Consider the following 26276-nt stretch of genomic DNA (forward strand, 5'->3'; position numbering starts at 1 on the left):
TTTTTTGTTGTTACAATGAGCTACCAGGCAGTGTGGACACAGTCACTGGCACATTCAGTGAGCCCCAATGTCAGGGGTAACTTCCTTGGCCCTTGGAAGTTCTGGAAGAAGCTTTAGTTTTGAGTTCTCATCCTTCTTTTGTTCTTCACTTTAATAAGGTGATTAAACCTGCAATTTAGAAGTGTTAGCCAAAAGGATGGTTAAGATAAAGTGTTGATTGTCATGCTTCCCTTGGGACAGAGAAGTCTTCTGAGAGAGCTCCTTTTCCTCCACTCCACTATTTCCATTTTTTTCCATTAATTTGACAAAAAAACAGTTCTATCTTCTCAATGTCAAAACACGGTAAGTTCAGTGAAGATACAAAGTAAGTAAATTTGAAACAAATGCATGGAAAAAAATTAATTGGAAAAAAAAAGAGGCTGCTATATTTTTACTGTTTAACATTATTTTAATATTAAAAAATTAGAAGCAAATCAATTTTCCACATGGCCTATGGAGTGCCTACGTAGTGGTTTTGGTGTCTAAATTTATCTAGATTAAAAAAAAAAAAGGTGGATTTCTGTATGGATGATCAGTATCTAGAGCTAGCAAGAAAGCAGTAAATTTCAAGCTTTCTCTGATTGTTAAAGATACACATGAATTTTAATGTGGTAGAAAATAATTCCATTTTGTCTTACTATGAATTTTCTTGCAATATTTTTCTAGTTTGGCTTCTGCTTTTTTTGGAATATATGCAACATGAGCTTGATTCTGGGCAGAGGTTTCTTTGGTTTAAGTATAACGTTCTTTAGAAAGACATCTAATCCAAATGAGGAATGAGTATCTCAGCTTTTGCTGAGCTTTATTTGTAGAAGGCAAATGCCAAGCTTCACAGAAGTCAGACTACATTTTGAAATTAATCCTGTTCCAAGGCAATGAATTTTCACCTGAATATATTCAATGAAACCTCCATTTATGTATATCTTTGCAATGTGGAAATTCTACCAAGATTAATCCCACTGAAGTTCCAGTAAAATGTAAATCCTAATTCACTTGTGAGGTTGAAAAGAGTTTAAATTACAGCACAACAGTTCACACCTCACCAACTTTTAAATTTTTTTTTTAAATTTATTTTCTTGGCTGAATTTAGGTCCATCATGCTGCGCTTATCCTATTTCCAACGGTAAAAACTTGGTCATGAATTTTTGCCTGTATTTTGTGGAGGCTGGAATTCTTCTCAGGATATGCCTGAAGCACATATTCTACATTAAGCCAAATAAAATTAAATGTATCCTTAAAATTAAGCTGGTGCTTATTATTTGTTTAATAAGAATAAATTAAGCATGTGTTAAATATTTATTGGGATTGAAGTCTGCTTGCTGAGTTACAGGATAGACTTTTCGGATTAGTTTTTAACAGTCCTCTTCATACAAACACAGATGGAGCATTCAAATGTCCTGATTGCTCACATGTTCTCATGATCTGTAGCCAGGATCTGGTATGGATTTTTTTTAGTTCAGTCAGAACAGGACTTCATCTGGAAAGTAGCAGATGGAATGAAGGGAGGGAATCCAAGTTTTTAATCCTTTTTTATTTTTTTTTTCTTTTCTGAACAGATGTTGTTGAGATGATCAAGCTACAAAGCCACAAATCCAACGAAAAAGTGGGTAAAGTAATATATACAAACATATGCTGATATTTGGTATATGGTTAATCAGGCAGGCTACAGTCACCTGCTGCTGATATCAATATCCACCTTGCACATGATGGAGATGACAGGATTTTTAAGGTAACTGTAGAAAAATTTAATTTTATGCGCTGTTTTGATTTCTCATTCAGTCAAGAGAAAAGCTAACCACAACACTTAAAATTACTTCAGTAACAGTTAAACGGTTCAGCTCAGGACCAGGAAGCTGGTGAACAACCACCAAAAAGTATATGGAAGGAAATTTTACTAAAAGGATGAGAAGGTTACAGCATATGGCTCAGGTTCACAGATTTCAGTTTGGGGCCATAATCTCACTGGCAACTCTCAGGTGGGATACTAAATTAACGGAAGAGTAATTTTATGGGATAGGATTTGCTGTTGAGTTAAGGAGCAATATTTTTCTGACTATTAATTTTCAGCAAAAGATAAAGCTATTAAATTAGAATTGCAGGATATGCTGATCTCGCCATGGTGGTCATGATGAAGTAATTCTGATTTTGTCAGTGATATATTTATTACTGTCTCTACATCTTTAAAAAGAAAATTCAAGACTTTGATGACATTGCTTCGAAGTAAAGCATAAATGAGACATGGCTAATTTTTTATCTTTTGTAAAACTCCCCAGTTAAATTAAATATATGCAAAAGTTTGAAAAATTTACTAATTATAGCTTATTAAAGCTTGTTCTACCTAGTAACTTCCCTGTTGGAATTCAGTAATTATGAATGAAGGGGATCCCAACAGGCACCTGTTTTACACTTGAAAGCTCAGAATTACTGCTCTACAGTAACACTTTGTGTTATGTAACATCAGTCAAAGGAAGAATTATACAGTGATATTTCTGTTATCTTGTCTGGGAAGACCAGAAATGGAATTCAGGTTGGATGGGACAGGTTGTTTTTACTGTACAAACACTAATGACTGCAATATCCATGGGCCTAAAGAAACAACATAATATGCAGAATACTTACACTGAATCAATATTCACCCTTTTTTTAAAAAATGCTTCTAGATCCTTAGAATGAAAAGTTTAACTGCAAACTATTATATTATATGTACTAAAAAGATTCCAGTACCACTTATGGACTGACCATATGGAATAAAATTTCCTTAATTTTTTGAGGTATAAACAGACTATAGTAAAAGAAAATAATAACATAAAAGATGTAGAAGTTTCAGGGTTTTTTAAATACAGGAGGAATACAATCTAAGGAAACTCACCAGGAATACTGAAGGGTCTATGATTCATTAATTTTTGTTCCTGACAAAACACCCTTAAATCTAAAACAGTTAAAAACCAGAAATGCCTAGAAAATATTTTTGTGAGGAGGATCAAAGTTCTCTGATTTGACATATTTCAAGTTTCTTTTTTTTTTTGAGTTTGATATTTTATCAAGATTTTGGAGTACCTCCTGAATACTCATTAGGTTTTTAAATGCTGAACACAATAATTCATTTTATAAAACTGTCATAAGCCCTACATACTACAGCTTTCTTTAGACGAAGTAAAAGACATTGCTTCTACCATGTCATACATGTAGTTGTGCATTTCACCAAAACCTGTCTACATTTCTAGCATTTTCTAAAGAGACACTTGTCCTTGTACTGACAAGATGTCAGAAAGAGACAAAGAGGGACAGTTGACAACATAAACATTTTGTGGAAATTATGGCAGCCAGGAAAATAAATTTTCAGCATTTATTGAAGCCAAATCTTCAATTTCTGCATTTTAAAAATAGATAGCAAAACTCTCTGGCAAAAAAAAAAAAAAAAAAAAGAAGGAGGTAAGAATGGAAAAGTAAGGATAGCCTACAAAGAGCTATTTGGATACAAAGGAGTTAAGGCCATAGAGTTGAAGCATAGAGACAGGAAGCATTAATTTCACAAGAATGAAATAATCAGAAGGAAACAAAAGGAACAAGATGCAAAACATTTTGGTTAACTTCTAAGATCATATAAGCTTGTAAACATCCTAGCCAGCTATCACCATGTCAGAAAGGATAATGAGAGAATTATAGAATAATGGAGGTTTTAAGTCATCTCATTCAATCTCCAAGAAGAAAACATAATAAAAAAGCACAGAAAGTATAAAAAAATCCCTGCAAAGAAGTGGGGAAAAAAAGACAACACAATACAAGGGGAAGAGATGGGCAAGTACAGGATGAGGAAATGGATAAACATGTTGACAGCAATAACTATCAAAAACAAGGTAATGGGATAAAAGCCAATCTAGAACAGATTCCTGGTTAAGATCTAAACAGTAAGTCATTCAAGTAGAAACATAACCAGAAGCTTCCAATTCAATTACAATAAATTGCCTAAATAGTTTCATAATATTCCCAGAAAGCATTATGGTGTGCAGAGAATAAGACTGGACTCACTTCACAGGGAGATGTTGCTTTAATTTAGCATTTATCAAGAGGACAAATCATAAACATTCCAGACAATTTTCCAAAGGTACTGTGCAGAATACTTGGTGTTAATGGGATTTTTATGCTCTAGTTTTGACGAAGAGAGTAAAAGATGAAAAACAATCACAAAACCAAAATAAAATTTCATTTCACTTTTAATCCATCTCCAGTCAAGTGCATGTTCATAGGCATTAATCATATGCTGGTAAACCAAACAGTTCTGGTTTGAAATCTTCCATGGACTTCAGCAGCAGTGTTGCCTCCTTTTTAAGATCTGGATTTAAATTTTCATCTGGAATCATAACCACTTGCATTCCTGCTGCCAGGGCTCCTTTGACTCCAAGTGGTGCATCTTCAAACACAAGACACTGAGAAGCAAGGAGGTCAGGGGAAAAAAATAAAGAATAATGTTACTATGAACTTTAAATAGTTTGTTTTAAAAGAGAGAATGATCCCAAATGAAACTTAGTAGAAAAACTGAATTCCATTACTAGGTTAGACACTCCTAATCAGAACAAGGGCAAACATCTCAATTCAAACATCTGCATGGTAATTAACCTTTAACTAATTTAAATGCAAAAAACATCAACAGACATACTTAAATCCCAGAAACTTGTTATCCAGATGTTCCTAAGTGCTTTGTTTTTTATAGACATGGGTTTAATCAGAAGTTTAAAGTAAAGTTAAGAAACTGTTTAAATACCTTTATAAGCAGGCAATTTAACTTTTCCAAACCAGCTTTACACAATGGCAAAAGCAGTGCTTTCACTTACAGGTGTGGCATTTCCTACATACACAAGATGGGGAAGACCGTTACCTAGGTCAATAGTAGGACTTTGGATGAGTGGAGAGTAAGACAGAAATCACTTATCAGAAGAGTGCTGTCAAAGTCATGCTCTATTTGCTTAATTCTTCCAAAGCAATGATGAGAAAGAAAATCAGCAATTAGATTGCAAGGTTAGATTTAGAGAAGAGACAGTTTAGTCAGGCAGAAGTTCCATGCCTTACAACAGTCACAATCATTAAAGATTGCAGTTTGGAAGCAAAGTTTTTAAAAATAATCATATATTATTTATGTGGATTTTGTAATTTAAATTCAGAATATTGAATAATAAATATATAAGATAAATATATTAAAATCATATGTTCTGAAATTTTATATAATAAAAGATAATGCTTCTGGAGTTGATTCCAGAATTTATATAATGAAGCATCTCTTCCTGCCATTACATAGTATTCAGTTTGAATTTTTGGTTATGGACAACCCAAAGCAGCTTTTGGCATCCAACATTCTAAAAAATTATGACCTATACTGACACATGTTCTCTGCAATTCATACTGTATTTATTATCAATATTATTAGCACTGCTACTGCTACTAATGCCAAAATCACTGCCACGAGTAATTTCAGTAATTGAAAATAGGTGTTGGGATGGTTAGGGCAATTTTCCCCACATCTAGTAATCATAAGGCAGTGCAACTCTGCCCTACCACAGAGAAGAGGGGACTGAGGGGAGATCCCATAGCAGTCTACAGCTTCCTCATGTGAGGAAGCGCTGGCACTGATCTCTTCTCTGAGGTGACCAGAGAGAATGGCCTGAAGTTGTGTGAGGGGAGATTTAGGTTGGATATTAGAAAAAGGTTCTTCATTCAGAGGGTGATTGGGCACTGGAACAGGCTCCCCAGGGAAGTGGTCACAGCACCAAGCCTGACAGCATTTGGAGAGTGCTCTCAGGAACATTATGTTGGGGCTGTCCTGTGCCGGGCCAGGAGTTAGACTTCAATGATCCTTTTGGGTTCCTTCCAACTCTGGATCTTCTATGATCCTATGAACATACAAGAGCATACTGCATCTTTTAAGTTCTCCAACATACAACTATTTCACTGCACAAATTAAGGGATGCATAATGTTTGTCTGTTCTGCCTGTGCTCTAAGAGAATCAAGTTGCAACTTGCAAAAACTTCATTATGTTCAAAGAATACATTTTTGCCAGATGTATTAAATGTCTGCCCTATATATACCCATCTATCAGAGCCTGTGGAAAAGGAAAAAAGGAATGAAGAACCCTTTCCTTTGATTTCTTTTCTTTTTAAAATATTGATTTTTGCCTTTCAACGTGTCAGCAATCACTTGGAGTCTGTCAAGAGAAAAGTAAGAGGTGCTTTCTACCTTGCATGTAATAAAGTAAAACTTAATTAATGATTTTTAGTGAGCCAAAGGAATCACACCAATCTCTTTTGTGCTCATTTCCTTCATAAAGTCACTGCATTCCAGTTTGAACAATGTGGTATTTTCAAATGTAGATCATTATCACTATTACTAACTGCAAATATGTAACCAGCTGATCCTGGAAAGTTTGGTACAATTGCTTTTAGAAAAGAAGCATGGTTCTACCTACAGGTTTTGTTCTTAACAATACCTTAGTTCATGACCTTAAGCACTCTGATGACAGTAAATGAAATTCTGACAGGCTTACTTTTTGAAGAGTAAGCTTAAATGTTGCACAGAAGAGTATTATCAAGGCCCTTCTGAAACCTTTTCTGATCTAGCCCATACAAAGGAATGTACTGCACTGCTCTGCCTTGAAAGACCTAATTGACTTCCATGATGTCACTAAGCTTACCGTAGGAGAGGAACCGATGATTATGAAAGGCAATATGCATAATGAAAAGCTTAACTAATTCCCTGGAACTAGAAACAATTAAAACTCTTAATTACCAAAGAAGCCAGGCAAACGACCCATAATTACAGTGGCTTGAATGCTACAGGAAATAAGTGTATTAGGTATTCCTGGAGTCTTTCTTGCTACTGACACTTATTGTCAGTAGCACAGCAGCATTTCTAATGCATAACAAAAGGTTTACAGAAGTTCACACACAAAATGGATTTATTAATACATGGAGATGTTATAAACTCTTCACTGTCCTGGCCCACCCACACACTAAATTTAGAGACATGAAAGCAGCCAAGTTCTTTCCCATTTTGCATAAGTATTGCAACATCAGCATCACTCCAACAGAGAGACAGATGAGATTTATACAGACTTCAGCTGAGATTCTGGCTGTTTCTCTGCATTATTGCCAAAACTTGTGTCACTGATCAATATTACTGCTATGAGATCTCTCAAAAGGTCATACCAATATAGGACAGTTCTCACTTTGAAATGAACTAAATGCTTAAAAAAGTAAAGTAGTAAAGTATATTAATTTATATTTCACTCTATCAATCTAGAAAAAAGAAAAATTAATCACTTAATGAAAGGAAGAAATAATATTACTGCAGCATCTCATTACCTCATTTTCCTGCATGAAATTTAAGAATATAAGAAAAGAGTTTTAGTTAGGCTCTTGGTATGTACAGCAGGCACTCTCTAATCTATATACTGCAAATGTCTAGATGGAATATTTGTGTTACTAACAGGGATATCCATAAATGTTATTGCTGTAAGTGATAGTCAAGAAGCCTGGAAGGATAAAACATTAAAATCAGTTTTGAAATTAAGATTTTGGAAAACCTGTGAAGATAACATATATATATATATGCATAGGGAGTGCTTATCAAACAAATATCCTTGACCACATATGACAGCACTATATCAGCTCTAAAACAGAATGAAGGATGAAATAATATGATGATAAATAAAGATGCCATAATTTATACACACAGAACACATCTCCAAATTAAACACTACCATCTATTGCTCTATAAAGAAAGAAAAAAGAGAAATATTTTATCATCTGTCCTCAAATGACACAGAAATATTTGGTATCATAATGTGACATATTTGAGGCCTCTTATGGATTGCATATTATACTCTGTAACTTCTTTATTTTTCACTGATCTTTTTCCCCTTCATGATGAAACCAACAGCTCAAAAGCATGAGGGGTTATTTGTAAAATTTGCACTCTAGAAACATTTGGTAATCTTATACATTACTTTACTTATACATGCATAATGCGGTCTTCCGTAAGGACTAGATCAAATTCCATAATATCACTAAAAAAAGCCCCAAAATAGGCTGCAGAAAGAAATTCACCAAGTACAGCTAATCACATGGATTTCAGAATGACACTGTAATTTCTGTTAACCAGACAGTTCCCAGGACTTTCATTTCTACAAATAATTTGTTGACTTTTCACTGCCAGAAGTATTTTTACTTTTCTCTTTGTGAAAAACTAGCCCATACTCTGTGGTCAAAATTCAAAAATAATTATTATCTAAGAAATAAATTATCAGTCTGAAAGATACTACTACTGCAGTCATGGTTTGTGTTTTGCTCAACAGCTTTTATCGTTTTCGTTTGCTCAAATTTTTTTCAGATTTCCAAAATAATTCATTACTGACCAACTGTGTCAGTAGTGTGAGTGACCCAGAAATTTTCAAGAACCATAATATAATTCAGAATACCACACAGACCCATATATATCCCATACAAAATGTTGAGATGCTGAAAAGATGCTGTTTGTCATTTATGGGAGGCAGTGGAAATTCACAAAAAAAAGAGGAAACGTGACCCATTTACCACTAGAGTTACTTAAACATAATTGAATAAATCCACTTTAAGCAGCTGCAATATTTTCAATTTTGGTCTCCTACTGTGTTAATTCTCTGATAAATTAACAAAAAACAATAATGAGATAACTTGATTAATGTTTCTCTCCTAATCTTTGGACTTACATTCCTTTCAGAAATAGTTGGGAAAAGTCTCAATAATGAATACAATAATGAATTACACCTAATTTTATTTTAAGGACATATGCCAATTTGACTAGCCAGGGATAAGAGAATCATATTAAATATGCTGTTAAGAAAGTCATGCAGCTTACAGCCCTATGACTTAGTTCCATTAAGGAAAATGAGGAGTAAGCCAAGATGTTTTTAAATGCTATAACAAAAGAACAAACAAGCTAGAAACTTAAAATCAAATGAATTAAGCACCAGCATATCCAGAACACTAACTACCAGCCACCAATCTTTATGAGTCAATGATTCATATTAAGAACTGTTTGGAAATTATATGCACACATGCTTTTTAATTCAGATTTTTAATAACTAGTTACTAGGAGTATGTTGCAGACCAATACAAGAATCAAATTATTTACTATAAGACTTATAAAACAAAAAATAATTAGCATAATTTAAGAAAAGGAAGTTTGTTATATCTGCACATAATTAGATCACTCTGCATTTCTAGCTCTTGCATAAATGCCACTTTACATTTCAGCCCACACGAGCAGCTCCTCTCTCACAAACCAGTTCACAGAACATTATCTTAAGGAAGGCCAGAAGGAGTAAAATGGTTTTGATGGGGAAGAAGGAGAAGAAATTTCAAATTTCTTGCTTGTTTTCAAGACTCGATCAAGTGAAAGAAAGTGCTTCTGTGAGTGACGGTCGGCCCCAGACACAGCGGCTCTGTGAGGCAGGGAGAAGGTCACATTTACATGCGGGGTTACTCTGATCATTCCGGATGGCTGGAGCACTCTTTTCACAGAGCACTATGTGTTTAGAGGACAGCACACTGGAAACTTTGTATGGCAACTTGTGTTACAGGACTCAAGAAATTCCCAGGCATTTCTGAAACAGTGTCCAATTATCCCAGCAGCAGAAATCTAACTCAATCAACTGCAGCTTGGATTAGCCATAGAAGAGTATTGTTCTTTTACGGAGAACACAAGGCAAATACTCAAGATGTTCTCTACTGAGGCTACTCATACTGCGTAATGTGCTGGGGGTTTATGTCAGTTATCTCTAAAAGTGGTGTAAAAAGGAATTCTGTGCAATGAAATAATTTGCACGGCCTTCCCTTCCACACAGAAGTACCTTTACCAAAGCCAGACCTCCTTGACATGTAATACACAACACATTCTAGCAATGCACCTTGCACACAGAGCTCAGAACCACAAGACAATATATACTAACAGGGATCTCTGGAGACCCTTTGGAAACACTCCTATCCAATGCTGGTCCAACCAAAGCAGGCTGCTTACGTCCTTCATCAGGTGAGCTTTTAGTGTCTTGAAGTATGCAGATTCCACAAACCTCCTGGGCAACCTGTCCCCATATTTCACCACCCCTATGATGAAAATGGTTTTCTGAGAATCTAGGAGGAGTTTCTTGTGTTCCAGCTTGTGCCTGTTGCCTACTGCATGATCACTCTTCACCTTGGAGAAGAGGTTGGCCCCATCTCCTGAGCAAATACATCAGAGATATGAACCAGGTACATTCAAAGGAGGAACTGTTTTGATGTACCCAAATTCTAAGTCTCAAACTGAAACTGGAAGTAGGCACCATAAGTATGTCCTGAATAAAAGTAATGAACTTTTTTCCTCAGGGAATGTCTGCAAACCTGCAGGTGCAGTGCAGCAGGCAGGTACCCTGCCTGTTTGTTTTGTGTAACTGGACACCACCACTGGCTTATAGTAGACTCATCTGGTTCTGCAGAAGACACCTGATTCTCACAGAACAATCTAATTTTTTTCAATTTATTTTGGCAATAGTTTGGTTTTACTCTATACTGTCTCCTTGACCAGTGTTATTTTCCCACATAGAAAGATCAGCCTGCATACTAAAATTTACCTTAATCTGATTGAAACATCACTTAATCATTATATAATCTTTGACAGAAGTGTTAATAACCCACATATGCTTCAGACATAAAGTCATTTCCTAATTTCTTCAGTAAAGAAAGGATGAGAAGAGGCATTCACCTTTAAACAGGTTTTCACTGGGAGTGCAAAAACATCACAGAAAATGTCTTTTTTTTTTTATTCAGTACAAGCTTCTCATTGAACTGTACACAACACAATTTCACCGGTCTGGAGTGACTTGGTGAGATGTAGCTGTGTTATTCTTTAACTTTTCATGATCAGGAAGAAAAGAGGTTTTCTTTCAAAATTCAAAGCTGAAAGTTATCATAGAGAATATTTAAGATTATTTGCATAAAACTCCAAGCATGAAGCCAGAAACTTGAAGTACAACAAACAAAACACTAACAACATTCTAATAATAATTTTTTACATTTTTCAACTACAGAAAACAAACACTTATAACAAAAACGGCAATTCTCTCTTCTCGTTATAGATTTTCTAAGAGGAAAGTGGACAACAATGTACAAAACTAAGGTGGAAAAAATATTAACTCCTAAAGTTAAGAGAAATATAAATCATCCTTTTAGGCAGTATTTGAATCATAGGGGTTCATCCCTTCAAACTACAGTCTTATCCCTGGCATGCTGAAAGCTGACTGTATGTGTAAAACCACAAAATGTCTGTGCACAGTTTTGCAGAACCTGCTCTTTCAACACAAGCCCACTTGTGGACATGGGGTTATGTCACAATTCCATAATTTATTTTTGCAACCACAATCTAAAAATATCACATCTGAAATGAAATGCCTCATTACATCGATAATCAGATCTATTTAAGTAACTGCCCTCATGATTTCAAAAGATGATTTCTCAGCCTCTTATTTAGCAAAGCTGCTTTGACTGTGCAAGCAAACAGAGCTCAGAACTCAAAACTTCTTACATAATTTTCTCTAGCTGAGAAAACGTTTCTGTGTGCTAAATAAACTATTTCTAAAGGTCATGAAATGTACCACCAAAAGTAAAAGCATTAATAATAAAAACCATATTCCTACATATACTATATATAATATACCCCTTTTGAACTAATTATTATGAGAAATAATAAATTCAATGGACAACACTTTCCTAACCCTGAATGAAGGATTAAGTTTTAAGTGTAGAGCAAGTTGTAATCGATCAATACAATTATTATTGGTTAAAAAAAAAAAGAATATTAAGAATAAGAGGAAAGTTTAAAAAAAAAGGAATATTTTTTTTAAGAGTTCCGGTAGAGAAATTGTCTTTTTCACAATAATCTCTAGCTTGTTTTTATCAGCTTGCTTTGTTTATTTTAGGGAAGCACTAATTACATCCGTATTTCAACCTATGAAAACAGCAAGATGAAAAGCCAGTAAATATCAAGCAGCTTTATATGAATCAATCATTAAAACAGACTGCTCCTCTATAAAATTTATTTCCTCTGTAAACTCCAAGCCCAAATATTTCTGTAAATAAGAAAGTTATTACACTCTTAAAATTCACACATAGAAAGTTATATAAGTGTTAATCTCCTGTTGCAATATATTTCAACATGCTTCTGTCACAATTCCCCTAATACTATCATCTAGCTATTTAAAGTACTGCGTAGAAACACTTTTTTAAACACATTGATGACCCAGAGTTATCAAGGTGTGCCTATTTTTCTATTAGACCAGCTCTGCTGGATAAGAGAATGCTAAAAGTCACTCCAACCAAAGGCTCACAGTTCCTACTTTGACTCAGGCATGCTTACAGGAAGAGTATGCCCTTATTTTCCATGAAAGAAATAAGGGGTGTAAGATATAAACAAATGCTTCAGAGTAAACAATGAACAAAAATTAAAAAAAACCCCACACGCTTATTTAACTCTGCATATGTATCATACAGATAAATACAATACAGATAAATCTGTAGTCTCTATACAGATAGTCTCTCTCTCTGTGTTTTAAGGTTTATTCAATTTAAGATATATATGAGATTAGTAAGTAACACAGTAACATTTGGGAATACCAGCCATAGTATCAGCAACTACACACTACACTTGTCACACAACTTATGTCATGAGTAACTTCTTCTAGGTACTCAGTTTTTCAAAGAAAGAATTATCTGGGTTCTCATCAGCATTTCTTAATATAATTTTTATTTAAAAAACCCCTCTCATTCTGTATATTTCAATCAGAAGTAATGTTCAGATGTCAACAGGGTATAAAGCTGACAGATGGCAGACTAATTTAAAAGGAAAACTACCACCTATTTGCCTGTAAAATGACCTCTCACGGCCAAAGTCCTCAAAACACTGCATTGGGCTGTATGCTTAAGTGAAAACTACTTGTTCATCCATCACAGTAATGATTTTATATTAAAAGTAAAAATCACCACTTAATGAATTTACTGATCTGAAGCATCCTGCATTTGCTGACCTTCAATAGTTTGAGTAAGTCTTTGGAAAAAGGGTGGAGATTGATTTCCCACTGATTTCCCACATTCAGTGTCCACTTCTCTGAGACTGTTGGAACTGACTCTAAAGCTTGCTGCCACATTTATTGTGCTTTGTAATGGATTACAGATGACTACACATAATATACATACGCACATAGAAAACATGCCAATGTTACACAAATATCATATGGACTCCCAGAATCACTCAATCCCAGGATGACTGAGGTTGGAAGACACTTCTGGAGGTCACCTGGCTCAAATCCCTGCTCAGGCAGGGACACCTACAGCCCAGGACAAGATCCAGACACTGTTTGAGTATCTTCAAGGCGAGAGACTCCACCACCTCTCTGGGCAATCTACAAGAGTGCTCGGTCATCCTCACGGTAAAAAAGTGTTTCCTGATGCTCAGAGGGAACTTCTGTCTTTCAGTTTGTGTCCATTGCCTCTTGTTCTGTCACTTGGCACCACTGAAAAGTGCCTGGTTCTGTCCTCTTTCCATCCCTTCAGGTATTTACATACATCAAGGTTTCCCTGAGCCTTCTCCAAGATAAATAGTCCCAGCTCGCTTTGCCTTTCTGCATATAGGAGACGCTGCAGGCCCTTAATTATCTCTGTGTCTCTTTGCTGGACTCCCTCCATTAGATCAATATGTTTCTTGTGTTGGGGAACCCAGAACTGGACACAGCATTTTCCAGGTGTGGCCTCGCCAGTGCTGAGCAGAGGGGCAGGATTGACTCCCTTGATCTGCTGCTGGCAACACTCCTCATCAGCTGCCTTTGCTGCAATGGGACATTGCAGGCTCATGGTCAACTTGGTGTCCACCAGCCATTGTAATTACCTTTTTTTCTGAGCAAAGGAAATCAATTTGCTTTTTTTTCCAGTTCAAAAGTGTGCAGCCACACTCACTGGTGCAGAGACAGATGGTACTGTAATGAAACTTCTAAATTTAAAGGTCTGAATAATAAATGTGCAAAAAATACTGACAAAACATATTGCTAAGTGACCATTAGAAAACCTATGATGAGAATATAAAACACTCCATTAGGAAGTGTCTCAGTCACCCCAATACTGACATAAACACATTTCTTCACAGTTACGTCAAAGACAAATTGTCTTCTCTCCAAAGGCTTGCAGTCAAATTACAGAGAAGCACCTGAATGAGAGTTAATGTACTTATAACACACACTTATTTGAAGAACAAAACTAAGTTGTCCCTGTGTAAGCACAGTCCACCCCTCTTTTCTTCCTTTTAAAAACAAATTATTTGTATATATATTAGTAAGACTACCATGGCATACTGGAAAGAGTGATTTTACATTGCTCTAAGCAGCACGACACATGACCTGAAAGAAACCACCTCTAATACAGCAACACAATCAGTTAAGAAATAGATGCCAAGGTATTGCCAAGAATCTGGATAAATTGACAAGCAGCTGAGTGCTGTGAGCAGCATTTTGCTGATAACTTGGAAGCTTCAGCGCCCAGACAGTGCATAAGGATTCCCTAGGGAAACCAGACTGCAGCAGGTGTGTCAAGGTGACAAAGTATCACACAATCCTTTGAATGATATGTTCTGGCTACCAGGTAAAATATGCTGTGACTACAAAAAATAAAGGAGGACAGGCTGTCAGATGAGAAGCAAAAGAGAATTTCAAAGCCCATGATTTATGACATGGGAAATATCTCAGGTGATTTTTTTTCCACCTGTTTTATTTTTTAGCAGTTGTAGTGCTTTCTGTTATATTTCAAGTCTTTGCTAATTGTTTCCAACTGCTTCTAGTGAGATACAGGTAGGATTCATTATTAAATAAACATAAATTAAATAGCAAACGTCTAAAGATTGAGGACTGAAAATCTCATCCACACATAAAGATTGTCTTGGGGATTTATGTTCTGGGTCTGCAAATCTGTGGCTAAAAGCCGCTGTTTCATAGTCTTCAAAGGTTTGTAAATTCTAGTCTTAGCAAGGAGAACAGTGTAAGAACAGACACTAAAACTTCTCTTTTCTCCATTGACTCCGCATCTGCAGAAAAACCATTTCAATACTTTTAAAGCCATAGAAAACAGTCTCCCCACAGATGACGGAAGTAGCAATTTAACAGGTAGTTCTAGGGAATACCACGGGTTAAAGCAGAAAGATAAAATTACTCTGTCTAGAACTACTGTTACTATAAGCTCAACTAGATGAAGTTTTAACTTTGTTACCAATAGAAACAGGAACAAAATCTTACAAAATCAAGAGACCATTGCCGTTTTGAGCTCGTTCAGAGAGATAACTAGCATCTTGCATCTTGATGGAGAGCAAAGATGTTGCTCATAACATTCAAAATGCTTTTCTGGATCAGATGTTCTTGTGCTTAGCAGTGGCGGTGCTGCTGCCAGCAAAGGTTCTCTAGTCAATGCTTTCCTACTTCCCTGTCAACTAAAAAAGTTTTTCTCCCTGCTGTGGGTGCCTTCCTAACTACCCTCACTGAAGAAAAGGAATACAGCTTAGGTAGACAGATCTTAACAAGAATCCTTCCTTCCAAATATTCTGTGGTTATGAAACAGCATAATACCACTAAGAACAAAGAGCATGTATGGAACGTAGCAGTTAAAATTGCCAAGTTTCTACAGAGTGGAATCTGTACATTTTCATATCCAGAAATACATACATATATGCACGCATAAATTAGTTTATGTGATAAAACTGCTAATTTTTGCACACAGGAAGGAACACAGAAAGAGCAGCAAGGACAGGTGGGGGATCTGCTCCCAGACCCACCACAGCAGTCATCAGCCTACTAGAAGCTCATGCCCATGATGCCTGCTGGGGCAGGAGGAGCCTCAGCAGCCCTGTGAGGACCCCTGGTGCCACAAGGCCAGACCCACACAGACATGCCAGCAGGAGAAGCTCCATGGGTCATGGCACTCCATGGGAATGTGGGACAGAAGGGGCTGGTGGGGTGTGAGGAGGGACCATCTATTTCTGTGCCTGGCCACTCCTACACCAGTCTGCACAGACTGTCCTGCCTCCTCTAACTAAACTCCTTTTCTGATGGTTTTCCTAGGCAAGGGCTTACTACTGTGCATGTACATGTGAATGGAGGTCTCAGTGTCAGTCCTGCTGCGGGATCAGGGAACCCACGTGCCCACAGTGCAGCACCTGCAGTGATGGTGGGTGTGCAAGTGAGGGTGTGAGGGCAAAGAGCATGCTGGACTAGCTCGTAAGCAGGAGAAGTGTTCTGGAAGCCAGGCATGTCCCTATGGGCAAGAGCACAGTCAGCACTGGCTCTTGGAACAACAGGGTAGCCACAGGGTAGCCTTGGCCAGCTGCTGTACAGACCATGGCATCTGAGGCTGTCCGTGAGATCTGTCTGTGTGTGCACCGCATGGGTGTGGATAAGAGGAGGGATATGAAGGGAGAAGGATCTGCTCCAAGGGCTACAGTGGGGCTGCGACCTTGGGGGCTTGACTCCAATAATCGGGCAGACTCGGATCCAGGGCCAGCTGAGTACCTAAATCCAGCAGCTGAAAGGATCCTCATTGCATGTTAAATATAGGGTAGATTTGTATCGCAATTCTGTGCATGAAAGTGACATAACAGATGAACCCACAAGATCAACATAGGTGTAGGTTTGAAAACACAGATTTAAGCTCTTTAAAATTCATAAGCTTATTGATACTTGCAAAAGTCAACAGAAGGTTTGGCATTTTATTGTCTACACCATGAACACGTGTACTTGTTGAAGAACCACAGCATTTTAACATTTGCCAATTGAGGTGATTTTGGTTTATGTTTTCCACACCAAAAATAAACAAACAAAAAAAACCACCCCAAAAAGGCCAAAACAACAAACTGTGTGGAAGACACATAGACAAAGGCTTTGCAAATAAAATGAGAGCCATGATCAACTGAAACAGTATTGAACCCTTCACTGTATTTATAAAGAAATGCAAAAGGGTAGTTGGTTTGTTTGGTTTTGTCAGGTAACACAAGCTTTTAATATCTCTAGTCATTCAGACTTTCGACTGAGATTTATTAACCTGTCAAACAAGAGCAATTTTACAACATATACAATTGCAGTTCATTTCAGAACATTTATTGCTCTGTAAACAGAAAATCCAGATTCTCCTTAAACAATCCATCCCTTTTCTTCCTCTTGAAGCAAGAAGGAAGGCATGGAAGTAAGAGAAATTTTAAGTGAACAAGAACGAAGTATTTATGAACTTATTTACACAAATATATAAAAAGCATAAAGCTAGAAATTAATATATAATTTTACAGTGGCTATCTCAACTGAAAAATAAATATTTGGTGCCAGTAACTTACATCAAACAAAATCAAATAGGGGAACAGAAATGAGAAACAGTTTTAATTGAAGGGGGTCACAATACTGGGATAGAGCCTCATCTGTAGCCTGCAGAGGGGAGGCAGCCTCAGCTTCGTGCCCTCGGTCCAAACAGTAGCAAGGCTGAGTACATACCCCCCAGCAGGCACACGCACACAAACACATACACAAATATATACATATATATATGTCTATATATGCATGGCTAGCCACACAGATCAACACTGTTATACTCAGCATTCCCATGGACCCACAGGGTTGTTCAGCTGCCTGTTAACTAGTGCTTACACACTTGCTTTCACTCGGTCATCCACTGGCACTGCAGATGTGTGGGCCGGACCCCTGTGACCTGTGGTCCCACGCTGGGGGCTGGCATTGGATTTTGCCCAGTTGCCAGCACCCAGACCCTTGCTCCCTCCAGCCACTGGCACCACAGACACATGGGCCTCTGCCTGGGGTCTGGCCCCAGCTGCTGGCCACACACATACACGGACCCACAGAACAGATGCCCTTCAGCCAGGAAAAGAGTTAGAAGTGGAATTTGGCATTATGGGACACACTCTACTGGTAAGAAGCTGGACGTGGCCAGACAAATGTGTCTTACACACATCCAACATTTTTTAACCTCTTATCACTCTGTTTCCCTGTAGTAAATCTTGATCAAACCCCAAATCCTCTTCCTCTGCACCCCATACTGTGTGCCATGCCTTCGGCAGCATCTCCCCTCAGTCCAAAATGGGATCCAAGGTTGATTCACCTTGATGGGTCTCATGGCTGGATTATTGACCTTGATGGCTCTTCCTGGATAGCACTGGGAGAGTGTCCCTCCTTCTGGGTCCTTAATCTGGGCTTCTGTCTGCTTTCTGGACTCTGTGCTGCCCTGGCCTTATGGAGATGTGCCTCTGATGGGATGATGGCTCCTGTGGTAGGTGTGGGAGCAGTCAGCAGGGTGTGATTTGGGATCCTCCACCTGCCGTCACCTCTCTCATCTCTTTCATGGGTTGCAGACAAGCTTTTATCACACAACCCAACATCTGCATCCTGTAGTGGATCTTCCTTAGGATCTACCCAATTCTATGCAAGTTTATGCATCACCTGCTGCTTGATTCCTAACATGTAAGACCAGGAAGCCAAGTAGTTTCTTTCATAGGTCTTTATAACTAAAGCCTGACATGCCATACACTATGCTAAATATAGAATCAATAGAAGGAAAAGCGATGCTCAAATCAGACATCCTATTTTTTTCTTTCTTCTTGATGCTGCTATTATTCCAATGTTCAGTTTGATCCTAAAGCAATACACCACAGCATGTCACAAGCATTATTATGTCTTCATACTGCCGAGTAACTGAAATCCTTTTATTAAAATACAGCATTCTGTGATGGATTTCTTCATCCTTGGACTGACATTGAGCCTGAAGCTCTTACTAGTAATCACTTCACACAAAGCCAGATCACATACTCAACTCAGACAGAGAAGCTAAGGACTCAATTCACAGATTTTTAAAAATGGTGTGAAAGCTGATGAGACTGAATTGTTCCTGCAAAGAATATTTGCATTTCAAAATTTCTGAGAGAAACTACACTGAAGGCCTTTTCTGAATAATTGACTTATGGAACATTTAATTCACCCTTCATTAACACTGTATTATTAAAACAAAATCAGAGAAACAAGAAAGTTACTTCACTAAATATTAATCATCTTAAAGAAAATTAAGGCTGTCATTTCCTAATATCACAGCTGTAAAGAGGAGTTGTAAATAGGAAGATATCAGTAAAACAGTCTTCCACCAGCCTACTCAAAGTCAACAATCATCCTTCAAGCACACTTGCTCTTCAACTGATTGCTAAGATGATAAGAAAAAAAAATCAAGTGACAGGAGAAAGGGACAGCAATAAATTGTCCGTATGCTTTAGAATTACTATTTAATGCAATACTAGAAGATGAAACTCTGACATCAGTGTTTCTAAAGAAAACCTCTTTACTTTGAGAAACATGCCAAAGAGCACATTTGCAGCTGACTCCTTTCCACTATCTTTGTGAGATTTTAAATTTAGACATGTAGCATCCTAAATGTTCAAAGAGTTTCTGCTATAATGTTAGCCCTGTCACATCATCTACCAATCCTCTTGAGACAGAATGCTTAGCCTCAAAAAAAGTAAATGCTTTTACTATTTCAGTATATAGATCATTAACTTATCTACTGTTTCCTCACTCTTCATCTACAGTCCCTAAAAAATGCTTGAGAAAGCCATGAGGACAAATAGGCTACTGCACACTATTAACTCTTTATAATTTATAATAAAGCTATATAGATTACTTAATGCAGTCACAAATTCAAGTTTTCATTTTCACCTTCAAGGCCCTATACTATCTTGCCCACAATTACTGCATGTCTTGCTTTTATTTCCCTCTACTCCCTAGACATCTTCTATACTTTGACTTAATTGCATTCTTTATCTCTTTCTCCCACTTTCAGCTGTATGTCTTATATCATGCTGACCTCCGTGCCTTGTGCAATTTCCATGCCTACATTCTTCGTCCCTCTTCAGCAGTGTCTTTAAAAATACACTCTTTGAGGAATCACTGGTACATGCTCTTCTTCCTTCTTTTCTTATTGCTGAGCTATTAACTGAAATTTGTCCTGCTTAAATCGCTTTTGCTTCTTGCTGGACCAGGGCAGCAGGGAACACAGCTGAAAGCTAATGCAGAGCTGGTTGATTTGCTTTTTAATTCTATCAGGAATGACCTCTTTAACTCTAGCTCTGAGGAAAACTGAGGGACAATATTTGCTTGTCATCTAAAATAGGAACTTGGAATCTTGTTTAAAAAGCCACAACGTTCATTAAATAAATGCCAATCAGTGTATATGTAGTGACTATTTTCTACAAGCTGTGTCTGTACTTCTTATAGTCTTAGATGTTTATATATATTTCATAGTGCTTCAACAGTTGTCCAGAGCAGGCTCCATGCCTATGATCCAGCATACAAGAATATGATGCTTTTTACCCCCTCTTGGTTTAATGTGTACTTAAATATAAATATGATGACCACACTAAGCAGCAACGGCACATAAACATCAGGGATCTCAGGAGCATTCCCAGGTCTAGTAATCATCACAGTATGGTAGAGTTATAACATTATTCCTGATTTCCAGAACACCTGACTGCAGGAGTTCCACCTTTGAAACTTCACACACCTACTCTACGCAGTATAACTATTCACAGAAGTTATCCTATGATCATATTACTAGTTATTACTATAATTACAAATATTATTATCTTCTGATGAACATCTTAAAATAACTGCAAAAATTTTTTGCTGAAATTTAAGGAAAAAAATCTCAATGAAAATTTTTAGTCTGGAAAGATAAAAACTCACAACTGAAATGAGTCTTCAAATGATATATCATACCTAATCTTAAAACTGCAAATGCATTCTACCTAAGATACATGACTGTTCTTCGTAAAATGAAAGGTTCTGTTATAATTCTTTTGCGATAACTGCATTACTGAAAGTGAAATGCAGTAGGACATGTTACATTAATGCTTTTTGCCCATGGCACTTTTTTGAATCAGTAATAATTTGAGTCTGTAATAGTTTTGAAGTTCAGGACATTAGGTGCAACCTCTAGTGTCTCCAGTCTGAGCTACAAGGATGCAATAATATGTTCTGGAGACAGCAATAGAATCACTGTGACCAGGTATCTGTTCAGACGAAAGAGGACAACTTCCTAATGGAGGAAAACATGCTCTGTAACAGAAGATAACTTCAGTAATGGATGAAATCTCATCAACTAGTCTTTGCTAGTCAGCAAGACCTTGAAGCCTTGAAGCAACTGAACTATGAATTGCAGGAGTTACTAACAACAAAACCATTTCCATTAATGTGCCAGTATTTTAGAAAATAGTTGCAGATGTATTTTAAAATAATTCTGGTTCTATTCAGGGAAGTATTGACTAATAATCTTTATCTCTATACTTGGTAAAATCTGCTAATGACATAAAATTATGTAGGTCATCTGGGATAACATCTCTAAGAACCTTGGAGTGACAAGGTAGTCTACTGGGCAGTCAAGTGTCAAATGAAATAAAATGGTCAAGAAATGTAGGCAGTACACATTAGCTAGAAAAAAAAAATAAATGACATCTACATTTTCTAACATTCGGTTTAAGTACTGGACATCACTGTAGACAGCTCAGTGAAAACTCAGAGCTTGGGTGGATATATTGTTTATATTTACAGACATATATAAAGTGGTCTCATCTGGAATGTTCTAGAACATTACACTATACACTATATGCCACAGACATTATTTTATGTTAACATGTTTTTGGTAGGAAGGGTCTGAAATGCAATCAGAACACTTATGAGAAGAAAAAAAAACAAAACCACACAACCACCCCCTCCAGCCCCCACAAAAATCTAAAACACAACCCTTTCAGATGGTGAGGTTCTGAACAGACTCTTTTAGAGTTTTATTTACGGAGCAAAAAATAAAAAAAGATGTGACAAGCAGTATTTAAAACACTGAGTGGCAGATCAATTACTTCTTATCTTTCTCACTCATAAAAAGCTGACATTGGAACATATGCAAAAGATTTACAGAACTCATTGTCCCAGGTACACATCAGTATCAAGAAAACCCACAAATACCATGAAAGGGTTACTACAGCTTTGTTCTGTTTTGGTTTTGCATAAAAGAGCCTTCAACTACTTGATATGGGAGCTACTGAATTTAAGTGGATAAATTAACCCCCTCTAGCTAAAAGGTGATTATTAAGCCTCTGGTATTAGCTGTCATCAGAGATGGTACTGAATTAGATGGACATTGAATCTGAGCATGAACAGCAATTCCTATATTCAGTATCAGTTAGACAAAAATGAAAAGCTTTTTTTTATGGAATAGGAGGGCAGCATTTCTACCATGGCTTGGAATTGTATTCTACTTTAAATCAGAATCACTTCAGTATTACTGAACCTTAACTTGAACCATTTCCTTCTTGTCTTTGAATCACGCTATTATTCTAAGATAAAAAGATGCTGGAATGGAAATGTTAAGCATCTCTTTTTAGCAGACAAGTCTTCGTGTCTTCAGCTCTTGTATATACTACAAGATCTTTTATTTTTCTAACACCTACCAAAATAATAATAATTAAAAAAAATCACCAACATTGCTTTATGTAGTACACTTTGTAATCATCTTATAAGTCCATTCATTTTGTGATACAGCAATCAAAATGCTTTGCCTTGATAGATTATAAATAACTTGCCAGTGTTAACTGATGGTTCTGTATGTAGGTTTTCTGCAACTGTGCCAAAGAGACAGACTCTTTTATCTCATAACATATTAAGCAGAACCCTACCACATATACAGGTCTGAAAATTACCTACAATCACATATCCAAAAAAACCAAGTAATTTAAACAAACAAACAAACAACTGAAAAAAAAGCAAAAATGAACTCACCCTCCCCTAGCCTTAGTGCATTAAAACAAGACATAGTTGACCTTAGTCTTTCAAAGGTTTCCAGAGGTCTCCTCATGACAATAATTTACAAAGAAACAACCAAAAAATACTACCAACAGTGCAATTCCTTGTTTCAGTCTTCATTCTTTGTCCTGAAACTGTTGAAAAGCATTGTTACAACAAGCTCTGGGATGATTACAAAGGTAACTTCACATACAGAGAGGATCAGTGCACTAGATCTTATCGAAAGACGATTTATTCATACTTGCTAAAACCCAAAAGACATTAAAAACATTTTTGTGAAAATTCTTGTTAATTAAAATCTAATTATTCAATGACTGCTGTTTGGCATCTCCAAGAAAACACTCAAGGTCTTGAAAGAAAAGATAACTCAGTGAACAATTTATCATAAAATAAGGATTTTTCCCCTCTTTTTTCTACTTACCATGCATAATTAATATGTGATAATACCCATAATGAGTTCCCAAAAACAATTAGCAACGCATCTCCAGTGACCTCCTAATCTGAATATAATGCTTTTTGAATTTGGAGGTGTACTAGTCTCTTTGTGCTTACACACTCACCTCACGTAGAAGCAAAGAAGGCTGCAGAGCATAATTTATTATTCTGCATCACATTTCATCAAGCCCCTTAGCAGCTACTTGATACATTATCAAGACAAATGCAAGGAAAAAAAAATATTCCTGCCTCTCCACCCCCCAAGTAGGGTACCCCAAAGACTAAGTACCAATTATAATCCTTCTTTCCTCTTTCAATCAGAAACATTAAGTGAAAGCAAATCTTGACCAGGTTACTTTTTGCATGGAATTTCAATGACTTTTTTCATCTCTGTAAGACAAATACATCCATAAATAAACATGCACTGCAGTAACAAGGGCAACGTCTAGAACACTTAAAAGCTAAATTACTTTCAAGCCATCCAACATCTAATTTTTCTTCCACAAATATATAATAAAGACTACCAGCATGGGGGGGGTGTACTTTGAGAGGGTGGGTGTGTGCATGTGTGGACACACAAGCACACATGCCTCAGGAGAAGAGGAAGGAAGAAAATCAACCCTATGAACTAAGAGCATGATAATTGAAAAAACCCTGAAAACAATCAATCTCCTTCCTTTAATTATCTTGTAAATATAAAATAGAGGCCTATTATAGACTTATGGAAAAGATCTCTGTGCATAGTAGTGTCAAGATCCAAGCATGTTTTGTCTCCAGCATTCTGAGTATTGCTGCAGGAAAGGTGATCGAAGGAGAAGGTCCCATGGAGGTGGGGCAGTGCTGTTCTGAGCCAACTTCCTGCTCCTCCTTGAGACTGGTGCTCAGTCCCCACCCTCAGCTTACTTCCTGGAAAAAGCCTGGCTGTGCACACCTGAACAAAACATGCAAATAGTCTAATTTACATAAGAGGTATGCACCACCTTAACTATAAAAAGGAGCAGATTGGCCCTCCCCCCTCTTTTTCTTTTCTCTAACTCTCTTCTCTCTCTTTTTTCTCTTTTTTTCCTCTTTTGTTTCCTTCGTCATGCAACCCCAGCTTCGCACCATGCAAGTGGCAGCACCAATGCAGGATCTGAGGTGATATTCTTTGTCTTCTTCCCTTGCTTTGCCCAGGCAAAGTATGGCTATCATATTCTACCCCATATTCTGCACTGAAGTTTGTTGTAGGATATGGGAGCTTGTGGAGGTCTTTGTGGCTTGTGAGCCAGTAACTTTTGAGGAGTATTTTGTGTCAGCTGCAAAGTGTACTGTACAAAATTAAGGGCTTGTTAGCTGACAGTTTTTGTGGAAATGTATTGTAAGAATTTAAGGGAGTGTTAGCCAATACATTTTGAGTCTAAATATTGGGCTGGTTGCTGTAGGTAAGAAGACTGTATAATAAAACAAGTTCCCCGACACATGGTCTGGTAACCAACATCACACCCTCTACCAGTGGGTCGTGACAAGTACATCTTCAGAAGTCCTGGATTGTGAGATCTGGTGAAATATCTCATGATCTTTTCTCTACAGCCACGTCTGTTACACTTATGAAGCTGGAAGGCGAGCTTCATAATCACAGACTTCATCATCCAGCCTGGGAGACAAGTAAGGGCTACATGCTTAGAGTGTGTAGAAGCTGAGGAAGGTGCAGATTCAGCCAACAGACTATTCAGCAGTATATCACATTAAAAGTACATTCCACTAGAGTGTTGAGCTCTTTCCATCCCAAGGTGTAAAGCTTCTAGCAGTATTTCAAGATGGAGATTTTAACACACAGACCCACATTGTTCTATACCTACTTACTTTAAATTGCTTAATACACAATTTAAAAGTATGATTTATTAATAATTTATTCCTTTAAATTTTTCCAGTGTCTGTCTGAAATCAATAGCTTCTCCAGCAGGAATAGGAACCCATAAGAAAAAGTTATGCTGTTTATTATTTCGCAGTGCCCCATAGTAGCAGGAATTCAAGAACTAGGCCAGCAACATATACTAAATACTCAAAACACAACTTGTCATCTAGAAATAAGTCTTCAGTCACATTGAAGAGGAAGAAAAGTAAATGTTTTATGAATTCAGGAAAAAGTTCTAGTCAAGAACCTTCCTGAGCAAACAGCTGATGTATCGTGTGGTGATTAGGACAATCCCCAAGGAAACCCAAAGACTGGAAGACTGAATTTCTCAGGTTGAAAAGTGCTCAAAAAGATGTTTTCCCCAATTTTTTGAGGAAGAATTCCACACAGTAGACAAGACAAGGACAAGACTCTCTTCTGATCTTCTTTAAAAGGAAAACAGAACTCCCATATTGGTGTTATGTTCTCTATGGAGAATTTTTCTTGGCATTTTTGAAATGCACTGGAATTACTTTTCCAATTATGCTTTACAAAAGACTAACTGCAAGATATGTTTAGATCCTGATAAAAAGACACAAGCTGTTGAGACTGGGCAATTTTGGATGAATACATGAAAGCAAAAACTCATTTCTCAGAAAAGCTATAAAATCAGAAAAAGGGAGGTTCCTACTGAACTTGGCACCTCATCTTAGTTAGAAGGCAGAGAAGTGGAAACATTCTGTTCTCAAGCCAATAGATATACCCTTTCAGATTTCAGTTGCTATCCACTTTCAACACTTCAGTGCATGTTTTGCATGACAGAACTAAACTAATTTGAGTACACAGAAATGATGGGACATAGTTCATTCACTTCCCAGTCACTCCATGTACAATAACAGTAAAATCTACGTAATCTAAATTCATTAAGGGAGTGAACACTGCTTTTGCTGTAAACTTAAGCACGTTGTGTGTACTCAGGAGCAGTGGTTTCAATCTCTCGT

The 26276-nt window shown here is 37.0% G+C and overlaps 1 protein-coding gene across 1 annotated transcript in view; it reads right to left on the bottom strand.

Moving 5' to 3' along the window:
• Window positions 1-1555: 1555 nt before the first annotated feature.
• PUDP (pseudouridine 5'-phosphatase) overlaps window positions 1556-26276 on the bottom strand; it is a 66441-nt gene continuing 41720 nt past the window's right edge. Inside the window, exon 4 of the mRNA XM_027675127.1 lies at window positions 1556-4466. Within this exon, the coding sequence (XP_027530928.1) occupies window positions 4290-4466 (177 nt within the window). The 3' untranslated portion in view covers window positions 1556-4289. The remainder of the gene's footprint in view (window positions 4467-26276) is intronic.

Source organism: Neopelma chrysocephalum, unplaced genomic scaffold (genome assembly GCF_003984885.1).
Source record: "Neopelma chrysocephalum unplaced genomic scaffold, ASM398488v2 Primary Assembly neopelma1_25, whole genome shotgun sequence".
NCBI classification, from domain to species: Eukaryota; Metazoa; Chordata; class Aves; order Passeriformes; family Pipridae; genus Neopelma; species Neopelma chrysocephalum.